The sequence below is a fragment of the Triturus cristatus genome, chromosome 9 (assembly GCF_964204655.1).
Source record: "Triturus cristatus chromosome 9, aTriCri1.1, whole genome shotgun sequence".
Classification (NCBI taxonomy): domain Eukaryota; kingdom Metazoa; phylum Chordata; class Amphibia; order Caudata; family Salamandridae; genus Triturus; species Triturus cristatus.
In genome coordinates, this window is record NC_140592.1 from 450,232,794 (window position 1) to 450,256,177 (window position 23,384).

At 47.1% G+C, this 23,384-nt stretch overlaps 1 protein-coding gene across 2 annotated transcripts in view; it reads right to left on the reverse strand.

Moving 5' to 3' along the window:
- SIPA1L3 (signal induced proliferation associated 1 like 3) overlaps positions 1 to 23,384 on the reverse strand; it is a 657,587-nt gene that overhangs the window by 39,076 nt on the left and 595,127 nt on the right. For both annotated transcript variants that reach the window (XM_085625340.1, XM_085625341.1), the window contains exons 17-19: positions 22,838 to 23,003; positions 13,993 to 14,194; positions 1,955 to 2,098 (exon numbers count right to left, since the gene is read on the reverse strand). In XM_085625340.1, coding sequence (XP_085481466.1) covers positions 1,955 to 2,098; positions 13,993 to 14,194; positions 22,838 to 23,003 — 512 coding nt within the window. The remainder of the gene's footprint in view (positions 1 to 1,954; positions 2,099 to 13,992; positions 14,195 to 22,837; positions 23,004 to 23,384) is intronic.

Here is a 23,384-nt window from a genome sequence, read left to right on the forward strand (position 1 = left end):
GCCGCTGTCATCGCATCGCGTAAAGTGTGTCGCCGCTGCAGCTGAAGCATCAAATCGAGTCTTCTCGCAACATCGGAGAAGCGTGCCGCATCTGGAAGATCTTCACGTCTTTATTTCTTTGCACCAAAAACTTCATCGCATCAACATCGTTGCAACACTTTCGTTGCCCTGCGTGTCTCATCAAAAGGTACATTGACTTAATGTGTCGCATTTAAGAACTTAAGAGAACTAAGCTAAATTCTACCATCTAAAGTAACAGTATTGTGTGTTTTTGTCGTTTAAGGGTCTTGTGATAAATCTATATAAAGAATACTTATTTTTGATATAAAACCTGTGTGGTGTCCATCTGTAGTGTTGTCACTTGATTACTGTATGTGTTCACAAATGCTTTACACACTGCCTCCGAGATAAGCCTGTCTGCTCGTGCCAAGCTACCAAGGGGGTGAGCAGGGGTTATTTTAGGAGTGTACCCCTTTACCCCGACTAGAGGCGAGGGTCCCTATTTGTCACAAGTGCATACCTGTGCCAACTAGAGACCCCAAAGTCTAACACAGCACCACAAAGGGTCTCATATCAAACATTACATCACATTGAAGGAAATCTCAATGTTACTGAGCACCTGAGAGCAATGCATATGACCATCAAGGAGACTGCACTAAACAGGTGAATAACTGTTCAGGCAGAACTTATGTCTGACCATACCGAAGTCTGTCAGGGTTGTTCAAAACCAGGAAATGCAATTTAAGCTAATGTCCAATTGGCATCTGAACCCTAGGAAGCTCAAAGTTGTTTACCCCAATGCTGATGGGATTGCTGGAGAAATTGTGTGATGCAGGGGGATGAGATTAATAAATGATGGGCTTGTACAAGCCGACAAACATTCCACAAGGAAGTAGTGGGCCACAGAAAAAGGGTACTGATATATCCCATACCACATGAACTAGGTGTCCCTATACTTGCACAGCAACTACTATCTATAGAGAGAATGTCAAGGAATGACTGAGCAGTAATTACTATGGCACTAGCAGTGATATAGGAAATAGCAATCTGATGGAATATGAGTAAACACCAACAATTTCAGTCTGGTTAAAGTGGATATCGAGCATCATGGCATTGGAAATGTTAACCTATGATGTGAAAGGGGTAAAAATATATATTTAGTGAAATATGAAAACCACTGGTCGTCTACCTGCAAAATTGTTCCGTGCACTTGATGTGCTCCAGGAACTTTAGGGCACTAATGCTTTTGTAGGACCTGGATTTAGCAGCAAAAGAATCTACTACAATCCCATGAAAGGGGACGGTGCGTAAATGAGCTATAGAGTGACACTGGAATCAGGTAGGGGACAGCAATTTCTCCTTTCACTATCACAAGTCATGTTTCAATGAACACTACTAATAATTGTTCAGGGATTGTTCAGATACATCATTTTACATATTTTTATGGGCTCTGGGTGGGGAGGATTCTTGAAGGAGGTGGGGGCTGCTAGATTTTGTGGTTAGTCCATGTGCACTTCAAGTATTACTGGAACTTTGATTGTTTTTCTTTCTTTTACACAACAGAAAACATTCAAAACAGGCATTTGCAAAAAATACTACAGATAGAGGTGAATTTATGCAGAAACTCCTAGCCAGCAAGAGATACAGCAAGCAGGAGAGAGAGAGCTTGTAATAAGCATCATAGCAAGATGAAACAGTTAAGCAACAGTGAGGTCTTAGAGATCAAATGTAATAGTAAACAGCAGGCATATTTTTAATAGTTAAAAGAAGAACCCCGAAGAAGGGACACGACTCTTGACTCAGGAAGAAGAGTTAAGCAGGAAAAACAATGTGTCATGGGTCAGCTAATTGGAAACAGGTAGATAATTAATATTTTTGATGGTGATGATGAACAGGCAGTCATAGGAAGAGTATTTGTAAAGGTAAACTGTATGATAGGCAAACATCCTATTACCTTCATAGGCTTTAGCAGCACTGACCAGACTGGACCATTCGAGGCCTGCTGCTGTGTCAGGAAGAGGCATCATTCCTGGATCTATGCGCCGCACGGGCTTATCACGAATATCCGTAAGTGAAAGCTCTGATGCAGAGAGATTAGCTTAAGGTTAAGGAAACAAAAACAGAAAAGAAAGTCAGAATTCACATTTGTTTTTGAAAATATAAATTTCATGCAACACTAAATGAATACTCCTACGTAGTGCTATGATAATCACTAAATATAAACAAGGGTGGAATTTTCCTAGTAACGTGCGCCGTAAAGCTAGCACTGCAGTCTTGATACACCTTCCACTATCCACAAAAGGAGGGCACCAGTTTAAAATAACTGTAAAGAATAATCAAGCTAACAGAGTGCCACAATACACGTTATAGTCCTGTTATAAGAATGCAACGTTCTGGAAATACGCTACAAGATAAATAAAGTTTAAATTTGCTACAGCAAGACCTGGGCTGCAAGCCACCTAAGTCAAGCTTTCTGTTTAGATTGCTAGTATAGTGTCCAACTGACCTCCACTGGTATTTCCTGCCTGTAGGTGTGTTTATTAGCACAACTGAGGGGCACAAACAGGATCTTTAAATTAAATCCTTCGTTTGCTGCTATGTCCACATTGAAATTAGGTGCCTTTCCATTTTCCAATGTCTTCTTGCTGTTTTCAACTTGCAATACTTAGAAAGCCGACCCATGTTGAAAACATTACGCATCATCTTTGTACAAATAATGGTATTTCCCCGAGAATACCAGTTGAATGTATATGTGCTATTGATGCATCTCCAAGGCTGTCTCCAGTAGAGTATGTTTCTGTTCCACTATATCTTAGACAGCTAGGGAGTGTTTTCAATGACCCTCTTTTCATTGCTGCGGAGTAGGTTGTGAAGCCTTAAAGATGTATTTGACCTTGTTATAATTTCTTCTTCGTCATGTTTGCCACTGACAAAGAGGGTGGCAAGAGTCTGACCCATTAAAGCATGATTGTTTATAGAGGTCAAATTCCGTAGTTAATACAAAATTTAAGATTCCAATATAAGTTTCCATCCTCGAGACGACTTTGCATTGCCCTTCAGTCAGCACTCACAGAAAGCAAAGATTGGCCTATTAGGATCATTTACTGTTGTCGTGCTTAAGACTGCCAGGACAGCGCAATTTCCACTGTGCCTTGTGCCAAATGGCTAAAAGCAATCACCTTCAGTCTGATTCGTCAACAGTTGATCAATCACGCCTCCCAGCTCCCTTAAACATAAGGAGGGCCAGCCATCGACCACCTTCCCCCAAAACCAAAACTCACATAAAGCCTTAGTTAAGCCTGGTATATGTATGAGAACAGACCCTAACCTCTTGGGATTGGTTGTGTCAGCAAGAGAAGTAGGCTTCCAAACTAGGCCCCAGATTGCCGTTGCATAAGTCTACTTTAAAGCACACTGAACCGCCACTGATTATTCCATAGATGGGGACAGGAATGAACTGGCAGGCAACTGTGTTGTGCCCAGAGCTCACTGGAGTCTGATATATTGCAGCCCATCTTGTACCACTCCCTGGCAACTGGAATTGTGATAAAACAGATTCAGTATTACATTATCAACAGAATTGTTTATCTGGAAGCCCAAATCAACAGGATCTCCTTGCGGGACATGGTGGGCACCAAGGGGAAGAATTCACTTTCTATAGCAGAGGAAAAATTGTTGGATCGCTCAGGAAACAGAGAATTCTGAAGGTGGGTGTGAGGACTTGTCATTGTTAGGGGGTCTTCTTCTAAAGAGTGTAGAAAGCCTAGATATCATTCAATTCAGTAGAGAGCGTCGCCTGCAAGATGGCGGACTAGATGTGTTTGAGCGGAGCTCCAGCCAGGCCCCACAATAGCCTGCATTAATCCTGTGCCCCTAAATCCCACCGGCCCCTGCCACTGCTGACAGCACACCGCAGATGCACCGGGCATCGATTGGGCTAGAGCACAAATGAGCGGCTGAACGTTGGAAGGGATCACTTTCCTGGAGTAGAAGAGTGCTCCAAGGACAATATGGCAGTAGTCTAAACAGAAAGTCGAGTGGAGGTGCTGCTCACCTGTGACTGAGCAAAACCAAAGGGGATGATGGACAGAGTGTTGAACATTGCAATCACTCACCCACAGTCAACTGATCTGGGTTTAATCCATCATCATTCTTTAGCTCACTCCGCCACCCCAGTTCAGACATGGCCATATGCAAATCAGTCTGACCCTATGCCTCATGGGAATAGTCCAGCCTGAACTGCCAAGTCATGTCTTCCCTGGACCGGAAACAAGAATCCTGGGACTGGTTTCTGGCTAATCGGCCGTCATCAGCCAGGCTAGCTTGAATCCAGTGGCAAAGTGAGCAAGGGACCCATGTCTGGGCATACCCTGCCAACTTAGGGCAAACAAAGCCAAATCAAAGGGGATGATGGACGGAGTGTTGAACATTGCAAGCACTCACCCCCAGTCAACTGATCTAGGTTTAATCCATCATCATTCTTTAGCTTCCTCCGCCACCTCAGTTCAGACTGCACGGCGGGGCTGGGAAGATCGGACTCAGCGCTACACCAACCTTGTGTGCTGCCAGGCCACCGGCGCCTCTATCCTTTTTTTCCCTGGTTGAGGAGAATTGGTCTGCAGCGTGAAGACCTGGTGCAGCAGAGGCGAACATTCCTGAGGCCTCCGACCACCGGAGCTGCATGGAGGCTGGGTTCGGGATCTATAACGGTGAGTGCTGGCAGGGACATGCCACTCACTCAGACTCTGCACTGCTGCAGGCTGGGCCCCTGGGGGATGGAGCAACAGCTGTAGCGCAGCTCTTCCCCCAACGAAGACTTGAATGGGGCTCCGCTGCCAAGATGGCGGACGCCCACGCTTGGGACGCAAAGTGAACATTTCCAGTTTGGAGTGACTGCATTCTTGACCCGGGGCACCTTGTGTGGTGGGACGCCAATCAAGAGCTGCTTGCCTGCTGAGGGCCTGCTCCTCCCCCGTCAGAGTGACCTTGAGTGCGGCCTGCCGCATGTGGTTGCGGCACCTTGACATTGGGAACTCCTCAGAGGCTGAAGTGGAGGCCCTGCCCCATTGCCTTGGCCCTGAGGGAACTGTGCTGGTCGAGAAAGCCTGGGGTCGAGTACTGGAGATGGGAGGCGGTGGTGAGACTAAGCAGACCCATAGGGAATGCTGCAGTGACTGTTGGGCGGCCTTCCTTGGGATGCAGTGAGGTGTGTATAATACAGCAAATGCTCTAAATTTGCAGTCGTCAATGAGGCATGCCTCCTTCTTGAGCTGTAGTCCCTATTGCCAGAGGATGTGGAGGCTGGGGGGCCCCCTATGTTGAGACACACCTGAAGTATTGCTGCTCCTATTGCCTGAGGGGGGAGTTTCAACACCGTAGACATTTTTGGAGTCTTGAACTGAGCAGCAGCATGAGGTGCAGTGGTTTTGGACAGCAAGAACACCACGGTGAAAGATAAGAGGGTGAAATCAACCAACATAATAGTTAACTATACGCATGCACTCCTGATGACAGAAAAAGCGGGAGAGAGACAGGCGAAGTCCTCAATGGCCCAAACCACAGACTACCCTGATAAGGACCCGAAGCCGTCAGATTTGGTGGAGGCCATCAAGGGTTCAAAATTGGAACTGGCCATGAAAATAGATTTAGTGGCCATTAATATGAACTTGCTCAGGGCTGATCACCTCAAGGTGGCAGACTAAGTAACTACAACAGAGAGATCCAGGTGGAGGACCGGCAGAGAATAGCGGTTACTCTCCGAAAGACAGTGTCGTCATTGTTGAAATTATCGGTGCACTTAGAGGACCGGATTGAGGACTCCGGAGGAAGATCCAAGAGGAACAATCTACGGTTAGTGGGTTTTCCGAAGAAGGCAGAGGGTCAGTCCACGGAACGGTTTATAGAGGAGTGGCTTGGTAAAATTATGCACCCACAGAAGTTTTCCAAATTCTTCACGGTTCAACTGGCACATATAGCCTTGGTGCAGGTGCTGATTGGGTGCCCCACCGCGTGCCATTATAGCCCGCCTATTCAATTTCCAGAACCCGGTTAAATCTTGCAGCAAGTGCGAGAGGCAAACCGAAGTTTGAGGGGCATTCAATATATTTCTATCCGGCCTACACCCAGAAGGTCCAAAACCAGCACAAAACGTTCATAGCCATGTAAAAGAGACTGCACAACCTCAACTTGCACTCCAGCCTGCTACTCCCGGCAAAGCTCCGGGTGGTGCATGGCAGGAAGATACACTTCTTTTTCACAGCAGATGAGGCCAGTGACTGGGTGGGTACACTGCCAGGAGAAGTCTCCCAGAGATCGAGTGCTCTAAGGAGCCTTCCTTCACGGTGCACAGACAATCGGCCCGCATCAGGAAAAAAGCAGGTAGAAAAAGACGTTCAGACACCTCAAGCCTGCCAGGCCGCATTATGGTGTGCTTGGGTGGTATCTTTAGAGACACCAAGGTCATACCATATTCCCAAGACTCCTGAGTCTGCCATGGACAGCATGGATAGGTACCCGGCCTGACTTTGGTGTGGAGCATGGTGGGTGAAGTCACATAGTTGCGACCTAGAGAGCGACTTTATATGCTACAGAAGTACCTGTAGGCCTGTGATTCTGTGCATCTACAAAGGAACTAACTGTTGGAGGCACTTGCTCCAGGACAATAATGGCATTCTACCCTAGTACAGGGACTGTCGCTTGGAATGACCATAATCTCCGATGGTCATTTGGACAGGTGATTCTCACATCTTCTCCCTTTCTTAATTTCTTTTCACTTTGCCTTGTGGAGGGGCAAATAAGGGACAGCATAACGGATACCTGAATAATTGCCTGCTGGATATTGTAGTGGGGGTTGTAGCGACTAAGGGACGAGATGGCTATGTAGGGACATTGTCTCTCGGCTGCCTCAGGGTACTGATCTCTAGCGAAGTGATTAGTTGTTTATTTCTTGTATTCTTGGTTGGATATGTATACAGAACACTGAGAATGGGTCAGGAACCACATTTTATGCATTGCCTAGTAGTGGACAGGGAGAGTTTGAGTTACTGCCCATAGGGTGGGAGGTGTTGGGGGAGAGATGATATTTCATTCTTTATACAGTTAAAAGGGATGGTTGGCTCCCCACATGAATTGATGTCATTGTATGTGGTGTGAACAGGTTTGTTAAAATTAAGTGTTTCGTGCTCACCTCGATGGGGTATATATGAAGTGGGGAGGTGGACCAGAGTACTGTGAGACGGCCTTTCTGGCGGGTACAGACATCCCTAAGTTGGGTGCAGAGGAGCAGGCAACTCTTGATGAAGTTATAACGAAAGAGGAAGTCCTCACACCACTACGGCAGCAGAAACCTGCAAAAATGCTGGGTGGCCATGGCCTACTGGCTGAATTTTACCACAAATATGCTGATATGGTGGTGAATAAGCCCCTGGAGGTATATCAGGAGGCACTCGGTGCAGGTATCTTCCTGACACCATGCATGTGTGAAGCCTTCATAGTTTTAGTACGGAAACCGGGCAAGGATCCGGTGGAGGTGGATTACAGGCTACTCTCAATGCTGAATGTAGATGTAAAAATACTGAGTGGGATTTTGGCAGCCCAGGAGCTCCCATACTTGCCAACGCTGATGCAGGAAGATCAGTGCAGCTTCATTCCGGAGAGAGGTTCCATGTATAACCTGTGCAGACTATTTCATGTTATTAATTTTCACGAGGGGTCATATGCGTTGGCATTCCTCGATGTTGAACACAAGTTTGATTCTGTTACATGGGAATACCATTAGCGCATACTGGAGAAGGTGGGTCTCAGATCAAAGTAAATATCGTGGGTTAAATTGCTTTACACAAAGCAGACTGCTAGGATTCGAATGGGCGATCTTGTGTCCATGAGATTCCAACTGAGTTGTGGTACCAGGCAGGGCTGGCCTCTGTCACCCCTGTAGTTCACACCGGCAATGGAACTATTGGCTGCGCTGTTGCATCGCAGGCTTGAACCCTGGGGGATCACGGTGGATGACTCTATCCATATGGTTTCTCTTTATACAGATGACGTCCTTGTGTACCTGTGAAACCCGGAGGACTCTGTGCCAGTGCTTCTGCGCACTTTGGAAGATTTTGGTGAGGCGTGGGGGCTGCGGGTGAACCCTCACCAATTTCAGTTGTTGCTGCTGGGTGAACTGTCTGCAATGAACTCTGAGATGTTGCCACTGGTGGGACTGCCTTGGGATGAAGAAGGGATACGGTATTTGCGAATTCGGATTACCTATGGGAAGCAACCATTCCTGGATCTTAACATAGGCAGACTACTGGAGGGCCTACGTGCGTCAATACATTTTTGGAGAGAACGCCCTCCCTCGCTAATGGGAAGGGCTTCACTAGTCAAGATGGTGGTGCTGCTGTGCTTGGTGGTGTTTATATATTCTGCAGGGCACTATGTATTAAATCACTGGGAGATCCTTCAAAGAGTTGGCCAGTTTGATCATAGACCTCCTATGGACCACTAAAAGGAAACAGATAGGTCTTGACATGTTGAAGCAGACATGGGAACTGGGAGGGATTGAACTCTCCAGCTTGGAACTCTGTTACTTTGCGGCCCATCTTCAATATGTGACACCACCCTTCCAGAGCTGCTCATGAGTGATAGATGGGTACTGGCAACTATGCTGTCCCTAATCAGGCAAGTGAGCCGGATATGGGGAATGGACTGTCACAAGGGTGCTCCAGCGCACGCCTATTGCACGGGATATGCCGATCTGGGCATGGAAACAGTTTGCGGCCATACCAGAGGTGATGTCTGTGCAGAGGTGGCGGGACAGAGGTTGCGACATACTGGTTGATCTATATTGATGGGGTCAGTTTATTACCTGTGAAGATGCCGTGGATTCATTTGCGTTAGGGACGTGGCATTACTTACAGTATTCCAAGATATCGGCTACAGCCCGTGAGATTTGGCGATGTTTTCCCCGAAGAAGCACTAACCTCGCAAATGCTGACCAGTATATTAGAACTGTCCAGGGATTAATATTGCATTTATACTGTGCACTCCGAGAAGATCAGCCGAAAATAATACCTCAGACGAATGAAAAATGTGAAGAGATGCTGGGTGAGGTCCTCACTACACAAGAGTGGGAAAATGTCCATATGCGGTGCTCACTATAGGTTCTAATGCACGCCTTAAGCTGATACACTATAACTACAGACACCAAGAGTATCTCTCGTCCAAGACCCAACACAACATCTACCCTACACGGTCCGATAGATGCCATCGCTGCAGTGCCCCTGATGCAGGTTTCAAGCACATGGTGAAGAGCTGCCCCCTAATAGTGTCTTACTGGGGAGATGTCTTGTGAATTTTAAATGGAACAAAAAGATGGGAAATTCCATATGACCCACAGGCGATACTACTAGGACTGATTCCGGCCCCGTCGAAAAAGAAGCTTAGTTGAAAGTTTTTGATGTTGGGCTTAGTTCTGGCCCAATGACTGATCACCATCAAATGGATGGAAGCACACCGCCCCAAAATATACTGACTAGTTTCATGATATGTCGAGTCGGCAGTAGTGGAAGAAGTCAGAATGAAACATGTGAGGCTCAATGAGCAAATGGACGATGATTTGGCAGCATTGGGGCAGATGTTAGTAGACCTTCAGGATGATGTTCCAGCCGAAAATGGAACTGGTAGAGATCCATTGGGGGCAAACACATGGGGTTTGTAGGATGACTGGTCAAAGAAGTAAGGAAGCAATGCTGTTGGCTCCAGTACGAACGTCAGTCCACAGTCAAAGAACACTGAGGTAGCAGGTGCGGAACTCCAATGCGGGGAGAGACAGCTATACCACATACTTACTGATATAGTGACTAGCAGCAGTAAGAATGTTTATTGCATCCTCAAGTGAGAAGCTGGAGGGGTGGGAAGTATATATTATATATATATATATATATATATATATATATATATATATACGTTCCCTTTTAATCTGATCCTGCACCTGTATATATGTCAAGATGTATCAGACCTTTATGTAGTATACAATACGTGTGAAAATCAATAAAAACTATATTTAAAAAAATAGAACATTCAATTTAGTATGTCGTCAAAGGTCCTGTGGCAGAGGAAGAGACTTCTGTCTGAATGATAAATGCCTGTGGGTGCAGGCACAAGGCATCCTGTCTGGGGACAGACATGAAAATTACCTGCTAGCAAGTATCTAGAGCTTGATTCTTTCTTTCAGAAGGAGACCGCGAAAACATGGAGAACTAAGATATGCCACAGACCCACATAAGTCTTCCAAACATGCACTTTATTAATTCATGAGGAACAGGTGTAGTGTTTTACATTATTTGTTGGTCGGTATCTAAGTATGAACCACAAATTAGAGGTATGAGGGCAGGAAAGGACTGATGTGTCTTGCCACTTAGCATACGGTGAGGTATGGAAACCAACTGTGCATATCATACATAAAGTCTTTTTATAGTGAACAGTAAAGTTAGCATTGCCAGCAGGCTGCTGGATGAGCATCATGTGACTCAAATAGTGTTTCCAAGAGGGTGCATGAAGATGCTTAACTTTATCATGCCCATGAAGAACACTGCTGTCTTTGAAGGACAAGGGAGCACTGCCATGTCATGAAGTCACATTTTATTGGCAAGTTGTTTTATAAATAGAACAGGTCCAACAACGTATATTCAGTGAATTCAGTCATAATCTATCGTCTCTGATATCAAGAAGCTGCACCTCTTCTATTTGTGTAATCCACAACACTGATGGTACAGTGTAAATGCTGTGCAGAGTATTGACACCTGACTGGGTGTGTAAATGGGAGAGAGATCAAAGGCAGCCAAATTTAAAAAACCTCGGCAGCAGGTTATTAATTAAGGTATCAATGGCTTTAAAAATGGGATTGTTGCAAATATCCCAGTCGAGGGGCCCGTTGGGCATTGCAGCGCCGGCACAAGGAAGAGCCGCACAATGATGAAGCATGACATCCCTCAGGGTGTGTGAGGGTCCTTGTTCCTAAAAGGAGCACTCCCCTCCATTGACCACTCTCCTGACCTAGATACCCACGCAGGAACAGCACACTCCTTGTTCTTATGGTTCATGTGGTCAACATGGTTCCTTAAGTCATAAAACGCCATGGTGAACCACAGTAAATGACAGTTTAAATCTGGATGTAACAGCCAGATTTGCTAAGGTATCAGTTTTTTTTATATATGGAGTGTAAAATGCTTTAAACTTTACTACAAGAAACAAACTACGAAATTCACAGAATGATCATGCTAAATAGGCTATAATAGTAAACTATTGTGAACAATTTCACTTAACAGAGCACAACCCAAGCAATCAAAATATTAATGACCAACTAGGTCAAACCTTACATCTAATGAATTACAAGATTTCTTTTTAACAATATGTACCTTATAAGAATCTGCTCTTCTGTTATACATGCCACAGGGATTAAAACGCAGTGTGCCGCACAGGGCTCCAATTCTGGATGGTCCACAGAATGGGTCTACCCTTTTTGAGTCTTCCAAAGTTACACAGAGTGTAAAAGGACAAAATTAAGAGCACATATTTCCCTCTGACAATCTAATGATATGGAATGCAGAAACTAGTCACAAGCATTTGCAATGCAATAGGTCTCACAGTTGTTAGAGTTTGAGCTATTGGCATTGTAAATGGGAATGCCTTTTATTCATGTGTTGGTTTTTAAAACATAAATAAAAGGCATTGTCATTTACAATGCCATTGGTGAAACTCTTGCAAATGCGAGAACTTTTGCATTGCAAATGCTTGTTTTTTATTACTAATGTATTTGTTTTATTGATGTATCATTTATAAGCTCTTTTTATGAGATCGAATAAAGAATTTTGAATTTAATATTGTTACTCATTAGATTTCCCTTGAGGTTGCCTCATGCAATCACCACTTAAACATTCGTTATATAATGAAGATAATTCTTTTCAATAAAGATTTATTTTTTCGCCTTATTGTTCAGATCAGGAAAAGAAGTTAAACAGAAAAAAACGATAGGTATTTGATACTAGTACCAGAATTATCACCTAGATTATTAGGTAATCTACAAGTGTAGTTAATTGGTAAGGAGCCCGCTCTATATTGGCAGGAACTCCTACAATAGGCGAGGTTAAGCTTAACCTGGAGCAGAGTGTATGTCTTAGAAACAAACGAAGGACTAGGCGTCCACACAATAAATACGGACACCTTTCTAGAAATAAATAAATGTAGTGTCAGAGTAGAACGCCACTAGTGTATTCTTGAGGACCGCATACCGACCCTCTGCAGGCAATCTTTTGGTTGTATTGTATTGTAATAAGGGTGCCTCTTGTAGATCGTCGCCAGTATTGTAATAACAGAGTACACGCAGTCTGATGTCTCTTTCATGTGTTTAATCTCAACACCCACCAAATATGCAGCGATGACCAAACGGCTTCAGATCCAACTGTCCCTTCAGTCCCTTCTCCCTCTGGCCCATGTCATCACATTCCAACCCAGAACCCAGGGCTTAAAGGAGAAGTTACAACATATTGTTTGTTCTGTCATTGGCATAGGAAGCCCAGACAGTGGACATAGTTAAGGGTTATGTGTCAGTCCTTTTGGCCGCCTCCTTTTGTTCACTTGATGAATCCTTTCTATATTTAAATCAACTGTTATGATGCATGTTCTCAAAGGCCCAACTCGCATGTTTCCCTCGAAGTCATTTGTGAAGTCAAAATATGACTTGAACGTAACGTTGACACTTGTGTACACACCGTTTGACCTGATGCACTGCTGCTCACTGCGCTACTGACGTTCAACCCCGTTTTCTTGTTTTCCATCACCTCTGCGTGCCGTGTGTGTGAGTTGCAGGTGCTCTAGGTGCAACCGCTCTATCCCACCTTCAGGGACAAATTAGCGCCGAGGACTCCAGTCCTTTGCCTAAAGTTGTACCACCTTGTCACGTCATCCCGATGATCCTGCCAACATGGGCCTGTGGGCTCTTTCCACCAGTGCCACTGGCACTGAGAAGGGGCGTGCTGACCTTGGACATCTGCCAAGCTACAGCCTGGGCATTGGTCTATGACGTGTTCATGAAACACTTCTGCCTTAACCACCAGGTCTGCACCTGGTCTGACAGAAGGACCACTTTGCACGCTAAGCCCTGGGAGATTTTGTAATCAGAGTTCCTCTTCAACCCTTTATCTTTGGAAGGTACTGCTATGGTGCATCTTTTACGAAGGTGAGAAATCTGCGGTTAGAATTGGCCATCAAAAGAAAGAGTTGCGTTATTTCCACGTTCTTTCTGGTTAACACTACCACCTTATTGTGCTGTGGAGGGGACTCGTGAGCATCTTACTACGGTTCCTTCCAAGTTACATTTTGGCAGACTGTCACCGGCGGTCTTTTCAAGGCGCTCTGTGTCTTTTGCTCGTGGAATGAGACAGACAAGAAAATGACGTCAGCATGCAGATGTGGTGCTTGTATGCAGACTGGAACAGTTATTGCGGAGCTGTATGGTGCCACCTACTGTTATGGGTGGGCATTGCTTACAAAATTTTCCGGATCCAGTCCAGCACAAGTAAAGGTGAATATACTTATGAAAGCACACTTGGCCCAGTCTGACACTTTAAAATATATAGAAGTACATGAACTAAAGGCACACTATCATAATATGTACAAGAAGCGCGAGCAAGACAGAGAGGCGGAGCGAGGCGCTTGGGAGAGCAGTCTACTCTTTTTTGAAGCACACACTCGTGCTTGTGGCGCGCCCCTGCGCATTCCCGCAAGGTGGATGCCGCCACAAGCACGAGTACGTGCTTCAAAAAAAGAGCAGAACGACGGCTAAAGGTCCTCCTATGCAGCGCTGCGTAGGCAAGACCTAAAAAGAAATCACATCAATATTCACAGCTTCAATTCTTAGCACTAACATATTGCAAATTCTTTGGAGGAAACCATACCAAGGCCTATTAAAGTAAAAATTCTTAGAATCAATAGTTCACGTACATTTTTTGTCTGGCATGTTGCAGTTTCCTTGTGGGTCATTTTGCCGCCGTAAAGGGAGTGTGCAAGTTGGATATGTACTGGTGAACAGGACATCATCTGCTACGGACTGGTCGTAGGAGTCCCCATTGGCATAACATGCATCTCTTCTTCCATTGCAAAGGCTCTCATCAGACAACGTCCTCTGCAGAGTTCTCTGCGGTAGCTAGAAAGAGAAAAAGTTTAACTTTTAATTTTCCATTAGTTCCTTCTCTGACAGAAATCTGATTCATAATGATGGAATATGCACCCACCTTTAATTTGTTTGACCCACTGGAAAATTAGGGGCAGTTAACCAAAATATTAAAAATAAATACTACTTGAAACTTTCCACTATGGTGGACGACATAGTACCTTTGATCTTCCTTCTTTAAAATTTAAAACCATCTCAATTTCAACCCTAAGCTTAAGACCTATCTCTCCTAACCCAGAGGAGATCACTCGGAGTAGACCTGTTTATTAGGGCAGCAAAAGAGTGGAATTGTCTACTGGATATGCGGACCCTGCAGCGCAAACCCTTTAGATGTCAATTTACAGTGCGCAATTCTAAAATGGGAAACATAATTGTCTGCAAAGGTGAGACATACCTCAAAATGTATAAGATGTTCAGAATTGAGTATATGTTTTATTAATGAAAAGCATTTTGTATTAGTTTGGACATGGTAAAGAAATGGGATGAGAAGTAAGCTTAGTGTGCATTACTAACAGTGGTTCCAATACATACACATTTCTGATAGAAATTCAACAAGAGTTTATAGAGGAAGACCTGAAAACCATTCTCCTTGCACATGTTTGTGTATTCTATTTTGGCATTAGCAAATACACACGCACATTTGCTCATGTGAAAACTCTAAAGAAAGTGAAGAGTCACAAGCTCAAACTTTTATATCCTTTATTTCCAGTGGAAAAATAAGTGCCTCCTTGGAGAAACTCCTTACTCTAATTTTCCACATTATTTATTTTGGATAGAGGGATCTTCCAAAGTGGAAAATGCTTTATGTCTGCCCATGTGAGAAGTATATTTCTGAACTTTTCCAGGCTGGGCATGGGTTGGAGAGGAGTTGGTGAATACCCATAAAGAAGGAGGATTGTGGGTGTGCACAAACTGACAGGGCGTTCCAGCCATGGAACTACCCCTTGCCATCGTCTTGCAGTTCCCAACAGTAGATATGCTCACATGCAAGTAAATCTTTTGAAGACTGTAAAACCACCTTTTGCACGTGTAGCCTACGCTTACGTGCATAAATAACTGTGCGAATCGGGGCCATAACAATCTGCCTTAGACAAGAACTTGCAGACTCCATCTAGAAGTGAAATGTCAACCAGTCCTTGATCTAGGACTTGTCATATGTTCACAATTATGGGTTCAAGGGATCTGAGGCACATTGAGATGAAGTGATTTGACAAAATGTGCCCAAGTTGAGAAAGTCAGACTGAGTAGTTTCACTGATTCTCAGTTGGTTACTGAGGCACTAGACCAAAAGCACCTTTAACAAAGGCCATTCATAGACAAAGCCTTTCAATATTCCAATATTTGAAAGACAAAGAACCCTGATTAGTTAAGCCTTTGGAATTATCAGAAATGTGGTACAATCAAAGCCTCTCTATAATCCAAACCCTGACATTACTACATAAGCCCTTACATAAGCGAAGAAGTTATTATCAGGGCACTGATATGAGAATGCTGCCATAATTGGTCACCTCTCTGCATGACATCAAATAGAAAAAGTGTATTTTCACACGTGATTAAGGCATTCTATCCACTGAACAAGTAGATATTTGATAACATTCCATGCCCCTGAGACAGCTTGGCCTGTAGAGTGAAAAATGTAATTCTCCATCATAACACGTTTAGAGCAACTGTGGCCAAACACTTAATTACTACACCATACCCAAACTTTGAACAAGTACTGGACTTTAAAAAATAAGTATAACTCATGTAAATGACATACTTTGCTTATTTTACTAATGGATTCCAGTTTAAATCTAGTCTAAATGCTCAGCCAGTATGTTGAGTAGTTGCAGCAGGGAAAGCAGGAGTAGACCCAGTGAGGGATACTCAAAAGATCTGAAGAGCAATCAGATGCAGAGAGCTGCTGCGGGGAAATATTGCAGTCTTTTAAAGAAGGCAACTGCAGAAATAATCCAATCACCAGGAAAGTATAGGAAATAAACATTAATTTCCTACCATCCTCAAAGCAAGACACAAACAAGTCTGAAGACATCAAAACACATTTAAAAGTCTGCTTTCTAGCAGTTTCATTGAAGTGAGATATTTATTTAGGGTTTTTATAAAGCGCATCAATCATCCTCTAGGTATATCATGGCGCTAATACGATATACCATCATTTGTAGAGGCATTAGGTGGCACAGAATCCACATCCCTATGTTCTAAACAGTCATGTTATTAGCTTCTTCCTGAAACCTAAATGATCTTCATTAAGACGCAGATCCAAAGGTAGCCTATTCCACTGAGCAGCTGCTAAATTAGAAAAAGAGCGGCCTCTGGCTCTAACTTTTTGCATCTACTTTGATTTGGCCAATGCAAGATTGCAAGGTCTTAGCTTACGTGTTGGAGTGTAGAATTCCAATCTGGTTTGTAGAGTTTCTGGATCATCTTATGCAGTGCTTTGTGTGTGTGGCAAAGTAATTTGAAATTTGCTCTTTCACGCTTCGGCAACCAATGTAGCATCGTTAGACAAGCAGATGCAGAGCTGTATCTGCCTTTATTACATATTAATTTGGCTGCTGCATACTTGAAGTTGGGTAGATGGTCTGCTATGCCAACATACAAAGCATTTCCATGATCCAGCCTACTTGTTATAAGAGCCAAGACTATCTACAGCTAATAATGGGCCTTAAGAGGGGAGGAGCCTAGCGCGCATCCAAGATGGTCGCGTGAGCACAGGGCTCCCCGGACCCTCGCTGCTCCTCGGAATTTATCCTGACTCTATCCTGACTTGGTTGATGGAATCTGGGAGACGAATGCTGGTTGAACACTAAACTCCTTTCGGAAATCAAATCGGACCTGGCAATCCGGAGTTATGGTGGTTTGAACTTCTGAGGCCCACCCGACGGCTGTGCCCGATGCGAGGGTGATCTGTGGAGCCGGGGCGTAGTTGAACAACAACGGCAGCGGGGCTGTGCCAGTGGCCGTCACATCACTTTCGGTTTCACTTTTGGTCTTTGAGGGGCTGGACTGTGGACTTGCTTGGTGCGACTGGGCTTTCATTGTGCCTTCGCTTGATGCCGGTGGCTTCGTCTGCTGCCAGTGTGCTCATTGACGGTGGTCCCTTCGCTCCGCCATATTGCGGCCTGTGGTGCGACACGCGTCTGCCTGGCCTGTGCCACCTCGACGCTTCCTCGGTGGTCCCCTTCGGCGATCGAGGTTCTCATGGGAGGCAAGGGAGACCCCGAGAGGCGTAAGACCAAAGCATCCCTACGTGGGGGACCGGTCCAGACGAACAACATGGACCGCTACACTCAGGGTAAAGGATCCCCCGGGACGGCCAATGTCCCCCCGGAGGACACCAGTGGTGGCCCGTCCGTTTCTCCGGATCTGTCCCTGCAGGACATCATGGGCGCCATTAAGGGCATCAGAGAGACCATCGCTACGCAGTACGAGGCCTTGGCCCGTAAAATCGACACGGTGGCCATTGACATTACGCTAATCCGGGCGGATCTCTCTAAGACCAACGAGAGGGTTCAATCGCTGGATGTGCGGACGTCCTCCCTTGGTACGGACGTGTCGGACCTGCAGGCCACTCTCGGCGATCTCAAGTCGGCCAATGATCTGATGGCCCGGCGGCTGGAAGACTTCGAGGGACGGGCCCGCCGCAATAACATCCGCGTCATAGGCGTTCCGGAGACCTCCGATAACCGCCCGGTTGATCTCCTGGTCGAGGAGCTCATCCTCGAACATCTTGCTCCCGCTGGCCTGAGTAAGTTTTTCGCTGTGGAGCGGGCCCATCGAGTCCCAGGTGGCCGGCCGCGACCGGGTGCCCCCCGAGGCCTATCGTTGCGAGACTTTTCCATTACAGAGACCGAGACGCGATTCTGCAGGCCTCACGGGTCCATGGCCCGGTCCGACATGAGAACTCGTCCATTAACTTTTTTCCGGACTTCACCCAACTTGTCCAGAAACAGCGGATGGGCTTCCAGGGGGTGAAGCGGCGTCTCCGGGACCTCGGTCTCAAGTACTCTATGCTTTATCCTGCAAGGCTCCGAGTGGAACATGAAGATCGGACTACCTTTTTTGACTCTCCTGCGACTGTGAGTGACTGGCTGGATTCGCTGCCGGACCGGGGTGACCGGACTGGGCCCTCTGCCGGTACCGAGGGTGGCGGGTCTCCTTTGGAGTGACTTATGGTCCCGGACTCTGCCATGTTGTACTGTTCGGCTGGGTTCTACTTCTTTTGTGCATTTTGTTTCACTATGTTGTGTGTGGGGAGCGGGCGGGGACGGGTCCCTTCCCTCCTCCGGGGTCTTTTCGTAGAATGGGGTTTGTAGGGCGACAGGCACACTGCAAGTTGGGGTGGTTTTTTGGACCGCAGGGGTGCAGGGTGGGGGGTGTTGGAGTTGGGGGGGGGGGTTGGTGGGTGGGTGGGGTTGTTTGGATTTGTGTTTTTTGTTTTCAAGGCGAAGTATTGGCTATGGTTCATCCTTGGGTGTTGAGCTCTTTGCTAGGGGGCCCTTGATCTACTGGAGGGGATGGGGGGGACGGGTTGAGATTGATGTCTTGGAACGTCAATGGATTGGGGGACCGTATCAAACGGGGTGTTGTGCTGCAATATCTGCGTCGTCTGACTCCTGATGTGGTGTTCTTACAGGAGACGCATCTGGTTGGCAATGTTTGTCGGGCTATGAACAGGGGGGGATATCGACTTGTGGCCCACTCTGGTTTCACCACTGGTTCGAGAGGGGTGAGCATTCTCTTGCGAGCTTCACTTCCGTTGGAGATCACCAGGGTGGTCCCAGACGATAGAGGGCGCTATGTGGCTCTGACTGGGAGGGGCAGTCCCTTTCCTTGATCTCGGTCTATGTTCCCCCGGGCCTCCAGAACTCCACCTTTTCAGACTTGGGTCGTATGTTGCTTGGGCTTCCTGACAGTCTTTTGCTTATGGGTGGGGACTTTAATTCGGTTGTCTCGGGTGACCTGGACCGTCATCCGCCCAGGGCCCTCCCTGCTGCCCAGGCGTGGCTGGGCGGGCTCCTGGAGACCTTCGGTCTGGTGGACTGTTGGAGGTTAATGCATCCGACAAAGTGTCAGTACACCTTTCACTCTGGGGCCCATGGGAGTCTCTCCAGACTGGATTATTTCCTTATGCCCGCGGCCCAGGCTACTCGGATTCGAGAGGTCAAACACCTGGCCAGGGGTATTTCTGATCATTCCCCACTGTGGTTGCTTTTTGACACCGGGTCGCGATCGTTTTAACCCTTGGTACCTGCGAGACCCCAAGATCCGTGATAGCCTGATTAAGTCGATTGATCAATATTTTTCTGAGAATGAGGGGTCGGTGTTGTCCTCGGTGTCCCTGTGGGAAGCTTTCAAAGCAGTGCTCCGCGGGCATGCCCTGTCCCAGATAGTGGAGGCCAAGAGGGTTAAGAGAGAGGCGGTTGTGACGCTGGAGACTGAAATATCGGGGCTGGAGGCAGCCTTGGAGGCGGGTGTCACCCCGGAGGGGCTGCATGCCCTCAGCCTGAAGCAGTTTGAATATAAGTCTCTCGTCACTGATGCTGCCAAGACTATGTATAGGGAGCAGCAGGGTAGGTTGTATGACGCCGGAGACAAGGCGGGTAAGCTGATTGCCTGGTTGGACAAGAAGGAGAGAGTGAATCGTGTGGTCCCGGAGCTTCGGGTGTCGGATGGAGTGTGTGTGACTGAGCCTGGTGAGATTGTTGAGTGTTTTGCTGACCACCTCCGTGCAGTGTACTCCCCGGTGTCTGATAGAGATGAGGACGACTCTAGTCTTCTGCTTCGGGATATTGCCCTGCCCGGCTTATCCGTCGAGGACCGCGAGCTGATGGATGCCCCTTTGTCTGTCGAAGAGATAGCTACTGCGATTCGCTCCCTCCGCTCGGGCAAGGCTATGGACCCCAACGGTCTGCCGATTGAACTATATAAGTTGCGCCCGGATAAAATCGCGCCTTTCCTCCGTCACATGTTTCAGGAATCGCTCGAGAGGGGTTCCCTGCCTGACGACCAGCGTCTGGCTACTATAGTGGTGATTCCCAAGGAGGGTAAGCCACGTGACCGCTGTGCCTCCTATAGGCCTATTTCCCTGCTAAATGCCGAACCCAAAATCCTTGCTAAGGTCCTCGCCAATCGCTTGCTGAGCTGTATATGTGACTTGATACATCCGGATCAATGTGGCTTCATCCCACATCGTAATACCGCTCTCAACTTACGGCGTCTGCACGGCGTCCTCGCTAGGGCTGAGTACTTCGCTGAACCGGCCATATTGGTTTCCCTAGACGCCACGATGGTCTTTGATACCATTGAATGGCCATTTCTTTGGGCCGTCTTGGCGAAGTTTGGTTTTGGGGAGGGGTTCCTTAGCTGGGTGAAGCTCCTTTATGCTGGACCAATGGCTCAGGTGGTTGTCAATGGGCGGGTTTCTCGGCCTTTCGCTCTCGGGAGGGGAACTAGGCAGGGGTGTCCGTTGTCCCCGCTGCTCTTTGCTCTCGCCCTGGAACCGCTCGCTGCCTGGCTCCGTTGGGAGCCCTCGATTAGAGGGCTCCGGTGGGCCCCGGGCTTCGAGGATCGGGTTTCATTGTACGCGGATGATATTCTCTTGTATCTCACCTCACCGCGGAAGTCGCTCAATGTTCTCTTTGATGTCCTTACTTCCTTCGGGAAAAACTCGGGTCTGATAATCAACTGGTCCAAATCTTGTGTGTATCCTATCTCTGGTGGTCTTCCTCTCTTGCCGCCTCGGCTTCCGCTTCAAATATCTCAGTCCGGCTTTAAATACCTGGGGGTGTACGTTTCGTTGGATCCGGCGGTCCGCTATGAGCAGAATCTCCTGTCTCCACTCCGGCGTTTGAGGGCAGATACGGCTCGGTGGTGTAAGCTGCCCTTGTCTCCGCTTGGTCGCGCGGCGCTGTTTAAAATGATGTCCCTTCCCAGATTCCTTTATGCACTCCAGAACTCCTTCGATGTCATTCCTGCGGCCTACTTTAGGGAGGTGGAGAGTTTGCAGAGGAGACTGGTTTGGGACGGGCGATCGCGTATCGCTTTGGCCAAGCTGACTCTTTCCTGGTATGACGGGGGCATCGCGCTTCCTGATATTAGACGGTACTATTGGGCCTCCCAGCTGTCTGCCATTAATCATGCTACGTACGCTCCTGGTTCGAACCCGGCATATGAGATGGATAAATTCCTGCTCCCCGGCGGTAACTATAACAGAGCGCTTTACTCGCGGTCTGCTGGTAGGGCCCTTACGGGCCCTACCAGGATTGCGGTCCGTGTATGGAAGGCGGCTAACGTAGCGATGGGCTGGAGTGAGCGTTTAACGTGCGCCACTCCTCTATTCGACTCAGACCGCTTGGGAAGCCTCTGGACAACGAAAGGCTTCGAGCGCTGGGATACGATCGGCATCAGCAGAGTGGGGGACCTGTGGGTTAAAGGTGCGGTTAAATCCTTCGCGGCGCTTCAGCGCGAGTATGAGCTTAGTGACAGAGAGTTCTTCCGTTATGCACAGGTTCGGCACGACCTGCTTTCGGTCTTTGGGGAGGGGACCACGGTCCCTTCTTCTTCGCCTCTCGAGGACCGCATACTCGATGGTCACGTTCCCGACAGTACTATCTCCCTGATTTACAAAAAACTGATAAACAATCGGGCTGACCTCTTGGTGCGTCTTCGGGAGGCATGGACGGGAGATGGGGTGGAACTGGACGATGAGGACTGGCAGACTGCACTGTCATCCCCTAAGGAGGTGGCCATCCCGGCCCGTCTCCGCCTGGTCCAGCTTAAGATTCTCCATCGTGTATATGTGACGGGCCCCCGCCTGGTCTCGATGGGGTTTTCAGACGACGGACTCTGTAAGCGTGGCTGCGGGCTCAGTGCTACCTTTATCCATATCCTATGGGAATGCCGCGAGGTGGCGGAATACTGGCGCCGGGTGCATGATATTATGAGACGAGTCACCGGGGTCGCTCTGCTGCCGGAGGTGTGTCGTTGTGTGCTGACTGTATGGGAGCCCAATGACTGCAATGCGGCTCAGGCTCGGTGGGCGGCCTTGGGGTACATGATTGCAAAGAGAGATATTGCACAGCTTTGGGGTTCCCAGCGGCCTCCCACTGTGTCCGTCTGGAAGGAGAACATGGGCTGGTGCATGTTCAGGGAGAAAACGGTGTATGTGGCTCGTGGTAAACCGGGGGCTTGGGGTAGAATTTGGGGGCAGTGGAACGCGTATCGTGGGTCTATCTGTGCTCCCCCTTTGGTGGATACGTCTGGGGTTGCCTCGTCCCCCTGATCCTTGAGGGTTCCTTGTGTATCTCGTACTTTGGAGTACAGATTTGGTTCTCTCGTGGGCCCCCCTCCCTCTCAGGTCATCCTTTTTTGACCGCCCTCGGGTGGTTGGGTGTTGACTCCCCCGGCTGGTGTTCGCCGCCCTCCATAAGTCGTTTCGCCTTGTTTGTTGTATTTTTGTATTTTTCTTTTTTGTTGTTGTTATTTATAAATGACCCATTCACATCAAAGAACTAAGACACACTGGGAAAATATCTCTTTGTAAGTCCTCGTTCATTGCTAAAGTACCTCATTCCACATAGTGCAATCAGTGTACTGTGCTAGACCATAACTTACCATAATATCCCTTTCCTGCTCTGAAGACATGTTGTCCATAATAATTAGTTTCTTGAGATCATCTTCAATGGTTGATTTGTGGTTTCTCCGGGGCGATCTCAGGTCGCGGAGAGATGCCCTCAGCCTGGGCTGACCAAAAACATTCTTTGTTGTTGTATCAACTTGCCTACAATAAATTAAGACAATGTTACTGAAAGATCTACTGTCCACTAGTAGGAAGATTCAATCCAATACGTTTATTAATTATATATAAGATCAAGTACAAGTTTAAGTATGGTCCAATATCAAAATTCCCACCAATAGAACAGATGTCGACTTTAGCTCAGCTGCTCTTCTACTGAGCTCATCATGCAATCCTCACTCTCTTGGAAAACTCATACCACAAATGCCATTATTCAGTCAAGCTACTCAACTATGGTCCGCTCAAACATTAATTACTTCAGAAATTAACACTGCATTCCTCTTTGTGAACAACAAGAACCAGCCCCAACATCTGGAACAATATGACATCAAGGCCAGTGCAGAGACAGTATACAAATTCAGGACT